Source organism: Gavialis gangeticus, unplaced genomic scaffold, assembly GCF_001723915.1.
Source record: "Gavialis gangeticus isolate Ggan-Ray unplaced genomic scaffold, GavGan_comp1, whole genome shotgun sequence".
In the NCBI taxonomy this organism is placed as follows: Eukaryota; Metazoa; Chordata; order Crocodylia; family Gavialidae; genus Gavialis; species Gavialis gangeticus.
The window spans coordinates 14028664-14041160 of record NW_017729001.1 but is presented as its reverse complement, the minus strand read 5'-3'; the positions used below and the strand labels follow the sequence as shown (position 1 = coordinate 14041160).

General features: G+C 42.6%; 1 protein-coding gene across 4 annotated transcripts in view; it reads left to right on the top strand.

Annotated features, from left to right (window-relative positions):
- The window catches only part of CABIN1 (calcineurin binding protein 1), a 280731-nt gene that overhangs the window by 124218 nt on the left and 144016 nt on the right, over window positions 1-12497 (top strand). For all 4 annotated transcript variants that reach the window (XM_019506891.1, XM_019506890.1, XM_019506887.1 and 1 more), the window contains one exon: window positions 11227-11340. In XM_019506891.1, the coding sequence (XP_019362436.1) occupies window positions 11227-11340 (114 nt within the window). The remainder of the gene's footprint in view (window positions 1-11226; window positions 11341-12497) is intronic.

The following is a 12497-nucleotide window of genomic DNA, read 5'->3' as shown; positions in this document are numbered from 1 at the left end:
GACTCCAAGATCCCTTTCTGCCTCCGTGCTCTCAAGAAGGGAGTTTCCCATTCTATAAGTGTGCTGCTGGTTTCTACTGCCTATGTGCAGCACCCTGCACTTGTCAGTATTTAAATGCATCCTGTTCATGTCAGTCCAATCCTATAACCTATCCAGGTCTTGTTGTAGTCTTTCACTCCCTACTAGTGTGCTCACCTCACCCCAAATTTGGTATCATCAGTAAATTTAAACAGGTTGCATTTCACCCCATCGTCCAAATCACTGATGAAGAAATTGAACAGCGCAGGCCCCAGGACCAAGCCCTGGGGAACTCCGCTGCCCACTTCCCCCCAGGTCGAATATGACCCGTCCACCACCACCTCTGAGTACGACCCTTCAGCCAATCTGCAATCCATCTGACTGTAGGCATCAATGCCACAGTCGCCTAGTTTTTTAATGAGGATGGAGTGGGAGACAGTGTCAAAGGCCTTGCTGAAGTCTAGAAAGACTACATCCACAGCAACACCTGCATCCATTGCCTTTGTGACGTGATAATAAAAGGCAATCAGGTTGGTCTGACATGACCTGCCCCTAATGAAACTGTGCTGGTTGCCCTTGAGCATCATCCCTGAAGCCAGCCCATCACAGATGTGCTTCTTGAGGATCTTCTCAAAGAGTTTCCCAAGGATAGAGGTAAGACTGACGGGCCTGTAGTTGCATAATTTAAGTAGATTCAGTATGTGAGTCAGTTCAGTAATACTAATTCTTTCAAAATGTTTCCTTCAAGGATCTTCCTCTTCTCATCTAACCTGCTGATCTTTTGTTTTTACGTGATTCTAGAGTTGAAGTCTATGATAAGCAAAGGCCTTCCTAAAGAGAATGGGCTTATCCATTCAAAAAGACAAAATGTGGACTACCACTTGTTTGCAAATAGTGAAGTGTTCTCTTGCCTGTTTGCAGCTTATATTCCCCATTAGCAATACAAGCTATTTTAAATGTTTCCACTGTATAGTTATATACAGCAGTGGTTTCAAACTGGTGGTCTGTGAAGCCATGGTAAGTGCTCTGCAGATCACATCCCTTTCACTTTGAAAGTTTGATGATAAGGGTGCTTGGTGGTCTATGAGAAATTGTTGTGGGGTTGCAAGCGGTCTGTTTGTTCAAAACGTTTGAAAACCACAGTAACAGCATTTTTGCATAATGTGATGCTACTACTTACCAAATTTGTCAATTGACATACCTCAGCTCTTGTTAGCCTTGCCAGGGGTTAAGTGAATTCTGTTAAACGTGATTTTGGTGTTCCTGTTGTTTTCTCCCAACTCCTCTTATAAGTGCATCATTCTGCTTAAATACAAAACCCTCTCAACATACACATGCAAACCACAGGAAAATAGATGTTTTTGGTGACTTTTCAGATTTTCATAAAGAAATAGGCAAAAAAGTTAAAAGAAACAGGCATTTTCAAATAAATAGAAGTAAGCAATAATAGATCATTTTTGTGCACCTCATATGGTTCCCAAGCTGTATAAAGGCAGCTTTTGACACCATGGTGTTAAGTAGTAGCCATTTGTGAGGTGACTCATTTCTAAATAATTGACCTTAAGATAGTCTCCTTGTCCACCTTAGCATTGCTGGCAGACCTTTCAGTGAAGTACCATGCCCTGTCTGATGGGTTGCCTCTGATTCTTTGGTGGTGAGGATGTGGGAGGCAGTTGCTGAACTGGAAGGAGTTCTTTATAATTGCCCTGAGTCACATGCAGCTAAATCCAGCACTACAAACTGGTAAGCAGTGCGCTGGAAAGAATAAATCACTTTTTTGCTTTAACCTGCATCCCTTCACCTGCCTCTTATAACTCTATCAGCTAAAGAAGTAAGCAAAGTCTGTGCAATCTCACATGCAGTAACCTTCTCAGCATAATCGCATTATTTGTCTAGATGGTAATTTTTGACCTTGACAAGATTATCATCGCTGTCTTTGTAATATAAACAAATTGTCTAAGACTTGCAGTGAATTTGTGTGTCATCTGTGTATGTTTATTGTATACTGTTACAACTTCAGCGTATGTCACTGTTGTTAACGATCTGTCAAACTTTCCAGTGTAAATCATATTTTACTCTGGATATATCTATAATTTATATGTAGGAAATAACTTAAGGCTTAAATGTATATACAAATTACAGTACAGGGGGATATCTTTTGGAGTTCTGTTGATTAAAAATATTTGATTGCCATTGTTTTGACTGTAAGTTTAAAAAAACCCTAAAAACCATGCAGCTGTTTTGTTACTTTCACGCATCTTGGAACATGGCAGATTGGATTGAAACAGATGCCTACAGCAAAACTCAAAGTACACTTACTGAGCAGTTGGGCCTTCCCAAGCCTTGAAGTCTTTCTTTGAGCAATGTGAAGTACCAACCATTGAATGCAATGCAGGTTGCCCCATTGTTTGATAGGCTGGCAGCTTTAGTTCACCTCTTACAGACTCAGCTATTTGCAAAAAGGATGGGTAGCTGCCAGAATATTTTAAAAGTGTAAAATAGTATGGCAATCTTTTTATGTTCTCTTCTGGCTAGTCAAATGCAGATATCTTGTTCCTGTGAGGAAGCCAGTTTACTGATGTAACTGCAGCACCAGTATAGTTTCAGTCTATAGATCAGCAGAGAGCTGGCATTACAGAAATGACAGCTTGGGCTTTGAGGATGTAGAATGGCCTATGAGGGGAAAATAAAGTACTGCAGAGAGGGTGCCAGCTGTGAGGGTAAATTAAAGTAGAGTATAAGATAAACTTGAAAAGACCTACTTTAGTATGGTGATTGTTGCTGTTAAATGCTGTAGATTGAAAAACAGACATATCTATGTGGGATTTTGCCCAGGATTCAAGTGGGCAGGAAACAGTAGGCTTGTGTCTGTACTTTATTTCCTTTGCAACTTTCTTTTGCATTTGATGGATATTAGCAGTGTGTAAAATGTGGCTGCATGCTTGGGTCTCAAGGGGATGGAGGAACTAATTGTAGTAATAATCAATCCTCCTGGATTCTGATTTCGTTCAAAATGAGTGGTCACAAAGATCACATAAAATCAACTCTGAGGGCTTATTTTTCGTGGTGTACCTTTCTCTTTCTTTGCTATCAGAAACACTAAATAAATTGTTCTCCTTTGAAATTCCTTATTGTTAGCTAGCTCCTCAACATGGTGTAGCTAATGAGGTGATGCAGAGCTACCTGTCTCCCCCATTTTGGGATTAATAGGGTGATGGGCTGGTCCTTAGCTTTAAAACTGAGCCAACTACCTTATTTAGTTGCATATATGATGACCCTGCATATAAAATGACCTCCCCCAATAATTAAATTCTATATTTGAAATATTTACAAATTTGTTATAATTTTCCACGTATAGAATCTAATTTATTGTAAGTTTGCCTTGAATATGTTCCCTTTCCTCTGCTACAGCAGGGAAGACAAATCTGGAGAGTGAAGTAACCTCCTTGCCCTCTGCACCCATCCCACAGCTTCTTCCCCTTGCAGCGCCCCTCCCCAACAGTGCACTTTGATTAGGGTAACCTAACCCTAATCCCCTGCCCCCCCCCCCCACGTTGCTTCTTACTGTCAGGCCCTGCTCTCCTGGAACACATGGAAATAAGGAGCAAATTTGAAAACATGGACCTTGAAATAAACATAGCTGTAGTAACGTGTATATAGCACCCATAGACCTAGGTTATCTAGAATTGATGCATTTTACCTGTTTTGAAACTGCTGCAAGTTTTAACACAGGTACTCCATAAACATACTTTTAGGTAATACTCTTATACTTACTCATGTATAGTACAAACTATTCTCTCTCTCTCTCTCTATGTGTATATCTATCTGTCTATCTATAGATAGATAGATATCTAGCTATATACATATAACAGAGGTTGTTCAACATCCAAGAATCCCTAGAGCAGGGGGAATCTTTAAATGACCAGTTAGATTGGTTTACGACTGTTTTAGCCCAGGAGCACAAAGCAGTCTTAAAGCAGGGCAGGATCTGTCAGTTTATATCTCATTGTTCATTGGAAAAACAGGAGTTGCTCTGTACAGCACCTGTTGTGAATTATGTTGTCATAAATATTTTTTCAAAGAAGATGGGTTTTATTAAGAAATAATGTTAAAGCAAAATTTACAAAATCAGGATACTTTAATAAATTAATCTGTCCTGGGGAACCAGGATTACCTGATATGATAGCTGGGTATTCTGTATAGTTAGGGACCTACCAAATTCATGGGCCCCAACAGCCAATTACACAGCTGTAACATGGCCAGGGTCCCTAATTTCACAGCCAGGGCCACCATTTTGAAGGTGGAGCAATCCAACACCACAAGTCCCACCACTCCCGGGCACAGATTGAAAGCTGTAGCTGGAGGTGCTTGGCTTGTTAATTCAGTAATTATCACCCTCTTCAAGGGGCATAGGGCTATTTTAATTATTAAGTAAACAGTTTTTGGCAGCTTTTCCCTGCTCCTCCCTCCCCTTCTGGAGAAAGAGACAGGAACTTTTCCCTCCCCACCTTCAGGAGATGGGCAGTCTGCCTTTTTTTTTCTCTTTGCTCTCTTCCCCCTCCCCCCTGCCCTTCTAGGGACAACTTCTTGTCAGCTCTTCACTGGCTTTTTGAACATAGCTGGCTCCCCACGTTCTTTCTCGGGGAAGCGTGTGTTTCACAGGGGACTGCCAATTACAGGGTTTCCGTGGAATTGTGTATATAGTAGGTCCCTACATATAGTATAGAAACCTTATGATGAATGGCTACAAAAGTGAGGGTATCTCCTCCTCTGACTATTTTCCAAACGCAGTTATGAAATATCTACCTCTCAGCCTACTCCAGGTTAATAAAACAGTGCACTTTGATAAAGCTTTTGGATGGCAATACAACTTTAAAATCAGTCCTGCTCCTAGCATATGTTGGATGATTTTACTATTGGCTTCAATGGAAGCAGGAGCAGGCCCTTTTTGTATAGCTTCTTTTGTACTTTGTACTATCCATTGTATGGCTTTCAATATGCTTTACAGATTGATGTCAGATCCGTTGCTGCGTGGTGTAAAGTACAAGAGAGCGTCATAAAAATATAGTATAGTGATTAAAGCATTCTGTTTTCCAGCTATAATGCTACTGAATCTTCATTAGTTACCTGTCTCTGTGGTAATAAATAAATGTATTGGCCCTTGCAAACAGTCAGAAAGTGCCTGATGCATTTGTAAAGTAACATGTATTGTCCTCGTAGTAAAGATAAGCTCTCCAAGACCTTTTCAGTGTCAGATGGTATAATCCTAAAGGTTTTATATCAGTTGTCCCCTAGCTAAAGTATTTTTGATTCCAGACAGTAGTTGGCTGGAGTTTCCAACATTTTGCTGTTGCATTAATTCTAGAATTCTGCTTAGAGGTGACTCTCTTATTTATTATAAGACACTGATGACTTTGTGTGTTCACTGTAACTGTAGGATAAAAGAACTGGTAACTGTATAGGCTTTACACAAACCTATGTAGACACTTGCAATATGGAAAAGAAAACGAACAGGGAAGTAAGATAGAAATCAGTCCATAAAGTCCACAGAAAACGAAGTGAAAGGAAAAATATTAAGGTAGCATTACAACTAGAATAGTTGATGGATATAGAATCAGAAAATTAGGGTCGGAAGGGACCTTGGGAGGTCATCTAGTCCAATCCCCTGCTCAAAGCAGGACCATCTCCAAGTCTAGGGACAGACATTCAAAAAGCCTGAGTCTGAATTGATTCAATCTTTGCAGCTTAGTTTAACCTGCCTAGGCTGAACTGGTTTGCAAATGCACAGACATTTCCTCTGGACTGAAAAAATGCAGCCACATGCCTGCAGTGGCTCCGCTACAGCAGCCCTCCTTTCCCTTCTACAGTGCCCAGCGAGAGGGGGTATGGCCAGCCTAGGTAGGATGCTCTGATTAGGGAGGAGTTTAAACCCCCAACCTGCCTGCACCCTCCCAGGCTTTTCCCCGCTTGCTGCTCAAAGGGCAGGAGTGTTGCCAGACCTCAGCCCCTGGATAGCACTCTGATGCAAAGCAGGGGCGGGGAGAAGTGCACTGCATGCATATCTGTTGATGATACTGAGCTTTTCAGTCTCCCTCTCCCTGCTTCTTCATACTGTCTGCAAACCTGACAATTGAGGGAGCCAGAAGGGGGCTGATAACACAGTGTTTAGCAGCCCATCAACAAAACAAAAGCCTCTCTCATTAGTTCAAGTTCTTAAACAGCTTTTTCCAAGGAAGAAATGGAGGGACATTACCAGCTGACCTATTGATTCGCTCCAAAAGCCCTAAGCAGACATTGTCCTGTTTGCCTGTCCTAGTGAAATTGGAGGCACGCACAAAGACACCTCTCAGCATTAGATAGCATACCACATACCTAGGGTCTGTGGGGCTGGGGTCCGTGCTGTGGGAGATGGGAGGGATGGCCCGCTTGAGCAGTGAGCAGCGAGAGTGGGGTGGGGCAGGGGGGAGCCAGGCAGACCCTGCTGTGCCTGCAGTCTCCCCCAGAGCTCTGGCTAGGTAAGGGAGCTGAGGGGTGGGGCCAGCCCTGTTCTCTGGAGCAAGGAGCATAGCCCAGCACAGCCCAGGGCTGCAAAGCATCTGGGATGCTGGGAGACTAGTTTAACTTAAACCAGGAAGGGGTCTGGGACAGACGCTGCGTAAACCAATTTGACCCAAGTCAGTTAAGTCTGATACTACATTCAATCAGGTTTATCTTAAACCAGTTTCAGACATTTTGAAACTGGTTTATGTGCACTGACCTTATGTTCTGTTACAGGTTTAAATCAGTTTCTGATCACTTGAACTGGTTTATATGTAATGTCTGTGCCTAGCCCAACTAGATCATCCCAGCCAAAGCTTTGTCTAGCCAGGTCTTAAAAACCTCCAAGAATGGAGAGTCCACAACCTCCCTGGGTAGCCTGTTCCAATGTTTTACTACCCTCCTAGTGAGAAAAATCTTCCTAATATCTAACCTAAACTTCCCTTGCTACAACTTGAGGCCATGCTCCTTGTTCTGTCATCTGCCGTCACTGAGAACAGTCTAGCTCCAACCTCTTTGAAACCCCTCTTCTTGTAGTTGCAGGTTGCTATTAAAGTCCCTCTCAGTTTTCTCCCCTCTAGACTAAACAGACCCAGTTCACTCAGTCTTTCCTCATAAGTCATGTCCCCCAGCCCCCTCACCATTTGTGTTGCCCTCCACTCAACTCTCTCCAATTTGTCCACATCCTTTCTGTAGTGGGAACCCAAAACTGAACACAGTACTCCAGATGTAGCCTAACCAGTGCTGAATAGAGGGGAATAATCAATTTCCTTTGACCTACTGGTAGTATACCTACCAATGCAGCCCAGTATGCCATTAGCCATCTTGGCAACAAGGGCACACTGCTGACTCATATTCAGCTTATTGTCCATGGTAACCCCCAGGTCCTTTTCTGTAGAGCTGCTGCCCAGCCAGTCAGCCCCCAACCTGGGATTGTTCTGTCCTAAGTGCAGGACTTTGCGCTTGTCCTTGTTGAACATTGTGAGATATCTTTTGGGCCAATCCTCCAATTTGTCTAGGTCACTCTGAATCCTAGCCTTACCCTCCAGTATATCTACTACTCCCCCCAGCTTGGTGTCATCTGCTGTCATCTGTCACCAACCCCTGGGGCACTCCACTTGATACCAGCTGCCAACTAGACATCAAGCCATTGATTACTACTCTCCATGCCTGATGCTCCAGCCAGTTTTCTATCCACCTTACAGTTCATTCATCCAGCCCATACTTCCTTAGCTTGCCTACAAGAATGTTGTGGGAGACCATATCAAAAGTCTTGCTAGAATCAAGGTATACCATATCCACTGGTCTCCCTGCATCCACAGAGCCAGTGACTTTGTCATAGAAGGCAATCCAGTTTGTCAGGCATGACTTGCCTCTAGTGAATCCATGCTGACTGTTCCTAATCGCCTTTTTCTTCTCCAAGTGCTTAGAAATGGATTCCTAAGGAATCTGCTCCGTGATTTTTCCAAGGACTGAGAGAGGGTGACTGTTCTATAGTTCCATGAATCCTCCTTTTTCTCTTTCTTAAATATGGACACTATATTTCCCCTTTTCCAATTATCTGGCACATCTCCTGATCACTATGAGTTTTCAAATATGATGGCCAGTGTCTCTGCAATCACATCAGCCAACTCCCTCAGCACTCTTGGGTGCATCCCATCTGGTTCCATGGACTTGTACATGTCCAGCTCTTCTTAGTAGTCCCTAACCTGTTTTTTGCCACTGTTGTCTGCTCACCTTCTCCCCAAACTGTGTTGCCTGGTGCAGTAGTCTGGAAGCTGACCTTGCCTGTGAAGACTGAGTTGAAAAAGACATTGAGCACTTCAGCCTTTTCTGCATCCTCTGTCACTAGGTTGCCTCCTCCATTCAATAAGGGACCCACACTTTCCCTGATCCTCCTGTTGCTACCAACATACTTTTAGAAACCCTTCTCGTTACCCTTCACATCCCTTGCTATCTGCAACTCCAGTTGTGCTTAGGGCTTTCTGATTTCATTCCTGCATGCCCTAGCAATGCTCTTATACTCTTATATTCCAAGTTTCCACTTCTTATAAGCTTCCTTTTTGTGATTTTAGTTTATTGAAGAGTTCTCTGCTAAGCCAAGCTGGTCTTTGCCGTATTTGCTAGTCTTCCTGCACATCAGGATGGTTTGTTCCTGCACTCTCAGTAATGCTTCTTTAAAGTACAGCCAGCTGTCCTGAACTCCTCTCCCCCTCAGTCTGGCTTTCCAGGAGATCCTGCCCTTAGTGAGTCAGTCTGTTTTTCTGAAGTCCAGGGCCCTTACTCTGCTGCTCTCCTTCCTTCCTGTCCTTAGGATCCTGAACTCTATCATCTTGTGGTCACTGCTGCCCGAGTTGCCATCCACTACTATATTCCCCTCCAATTCTTCCCTGTTTGTGAGCAGCAGGTCAAGAAGAGCATGGCCCCTAGTTGGCCACTTAAATACTTGCACTAGGAAGTTGTCCCCAACACTCCCCAAAAACTTCCTAGATTGCCTGTGCACTGTTGTATTGCCCTCCCAGCGGATGTCAGGGTGATTGAAGTCTCCCATCAGAACCAGGGCCTGTGATCAGGAAACTTCTGCGAGCTGTTTGAAGAAAGCCTCACCTACCATTTCCTCCTGGTCTGGTGGCCCATTATATAATGATATGATTTATAGATGCAGTTCCCAGGCCTTTAGAGAGACTACAGCAGTCAGGATATTACACTTGCATGCTTCTCGAGAGAGATTAATTCATCTTCTTCCTTAGTCTGCCCTTTATTTGCACTGCAGCTGAAAGGAAATAGTCAAATTAACAATTTACTGAGAGGTTAAAGAGGGCAAGGATTTACTGCATCAGTTACTTGGTGGTAACTGCCCATGTGAATGTTCTTTACCTGGCAGTAGATGAGAGCGGAACTGCAGTAGTTTTGCCATATTTTTATTGTGGGCTAGTTTTAATCTACCACTGAGGTAAGAGCGTGCATAGAAGTAGTTGCCACTGAGCAGCTGACCCACCATAAATCCCTGTCCCCTTTCCTTATGTGTCTCTACCCCTAGTTTGGGGAAGGAGGGGGGAAGCCATGGCTTTTCTGCTAAGGAAGTCATGGAGTGGTTGAAGAAGAGCCTAGGAAGTAAATGGAAAAAAAGAATAACCTGCCAGTAAAACTTTGCTATTAATCATCTCTTCTGGTAGACTCTGTTAGAGGAAGTATGTTTTTTTTCCCAGGGCCAACAGCTGTCCCTTCCCTTTCAGCTACCTGAGAGGTATAGTCATATCAGGCATTTAGTTCTTATGAGTTGTATTTTTTTTATCATTAGGAGCTTGGTCCTACAAGAGCACAGAATTAGTTATTAAATGCGTCAACTGTTCGTATATCATGATTACTTGTGAGTTATGCTTGTTCAATTGGATTCTAATTTCTTGATTTATAAATTATATTAAGGTTTGTCTACACATAAATTGTACCATTAAGTATACCAGTGCAGGTATGGTGATACAGGTACTTCAGTATGGGCAAAGTTAAATCAGTATAAGGGGATCTTATAGCATTCCTACCATAAGGGAAGAGAAGCCATATGTGGCTATATGGCATCTTATACTGGTATAACTGTGTCCACACTAGGGAGACTGTACCAGTACAACTGTTGTGGTAAATAAAAAAGAGGTGGTGGCGGAGTCAAAGTCAAATGCCTAATCAAAATATTTTTGCAGCTACAACATTTGTTTGTTAGTTGACCTAGCAGTAGTGAACATTCCTGCCACTAGAAAGATCAAAGTTTCATTTTCTGGCTTGGTCACTAGGCTGGTATGAGTCTGAAAGTTAATAGAAGCATGGTTATTCATCGCACAGATGCACCTCCTAGGTTATAGCAACAAGAAATCCCTAACAACTCAACAAGCAAACTTCTAAGTGTTCTGGACTAGCTGCTTTAGTACCTTCTTCTTGTGTCCTTGTCATAAACTAGATGTTTTTCCAGAATTGTGCACATCTGAGATTGTTGATGACAAGATATTTAGCAGATGCATTGCTGTCTGACAGGGGCTGCAATATAAATGCTTCTATTATGGCCGTCATGGCTTAGTACCTGTGGACAAAATCTAGGCATATGAAATGAGAAACTTTTATTCTGGTTTTGGTTCTTTTCTAGTTCTTTTACATTGATAATGAGTGCTAATTTCATTTAACAAAAATACAATTATTTCTGGGGGGGGGTTAAAAAGCTAAAAAAATATATTTGCAATTCATCTGTTTTAAATACAGAAGATGCATACAGATAGCAATAACAATAAGGAAGCATGAAGAAAGGCTACATCAGTGAAAACAGGAGAATGTGAGACTGGATTTGAAAGCTTTAGAGGATTCACTAATCTTTTGCCCAGTGTGAGGGCCAATCAGTCTGAATGCTTGTGCTTGTAAACCAGCCTGCTTTTCCACTTTGGTTTGAGAGGTCAGAAATTCTGATTTCCAAATTATGTTGGAGCCTCAATTATATAAATATTAACTAAACTGAGGCTCTAACTAGCATCATCCACAGATCTCGGGGAAAATGTGCAGATGGTAATGGTGATTAATAAATCTAGGAGGGAAGGTTTTTTGGTTTGTTTTTTTTTTTACTTTTACCTGTAGTTGCAGTAACAAGCCCTTCCTCTTTCTCCTACTCCAATTTCATCCTGTTTGCTTCCACAGAACCTCCAGTGGGCCCGAGATGTGTTGCTAGGCAGCAGTATCCCATGGCAGCAGCTGAAGCACATGCCAGCACAGGGTCTCTTCTGCGAGAGGAACAAGACTAATTTCTTCAATGTAAGTTCATACTGTTGATAAATAATAACATTGTATATCACAAACATATCACATCTGGAGTACTGTGTTCAGTTTTGGGCCTCTCACTACAGAAAGGATGTGGACAAATTGGAGAGAGTCCAGTGGAGGGCAACAAAATTGGTGAGGAGGCTGGGGGATGTGCCTTGTGAGGAGAGGTTAAGGGAACTGGACTTATTTAGTCTTGAAAAGAGGAGATTGAGAGGGAATTTAATTGCAGCCTTCAACTGCCTGAAGGGGAGTGGGGTTCAAAAGATGATGAAGCTAGACTGTTCTCAGTGGTGGCAGATGACAGAACAAGAAGCAACAGTCTCAAGTTACAGTAAAGGAAGTTTAGGTTAGATATTAGGAAAATTTTCTTATCAGAAGGGCAGCAAAACACTGGAACAGGTTACCCAGAGAGGTTGTGGACTCTCCATCCTTGGAGATCTTTAAGATCTGGCTAGACAAAGCCTTGGTTGGGATGACCTAGTTGGGGATGGTCCTCCTTTGAGCAGGAGGTTGAACTAAATGACCTCCTGAGATCCCTTCCAACCCTCATTTTCTACGATTCTGTGATTACTTTCAGACAGTCATTTTAACACCTGCTTCTCACTTGAAAGAGTTTGTTGAGGAACAGTGATGCGGGGAATTCCACAAGGGGGACATTGAAGGAGCTTCATAGAGGGCACAAGAGAAATTGGATTTGTATTACCAGTGTTATTCCATCTAAAATGAAGCATGTGGATATCATATGGGATTAACGTAAATAGTGGAAGAAGGTTCTGTGACTCACGGACATGTATCAATCATTGAGTGCTTGCTGGGATGAGGACTGTTTAAACTTCTCATTCTGTTTGTTTCTGTTATGTCCTTGCCATTCATTTGATCTCAGATGAAGCTTGCAGTTTTTGTGGCTCTCAGGAATAGTGCCTCCTGCTCAAAGAATTCATGAGAGATGGAGGAGCAGTCTCTCTCAGGCTGAACTCCTTTAGTATTCCCATGAAAATCATGGGATGTCACCAAGAAGTCATTCAGTCCATTGCAATGTCCACTGTTTGCCATAACTGTTTAAATATTAAACAAATGAGAGCGTTTTTCCTCCAGAAGAATTGCTTTGCATCATTAACCACCCCCCCCCCCCCCCCCCCCCCCCCAGG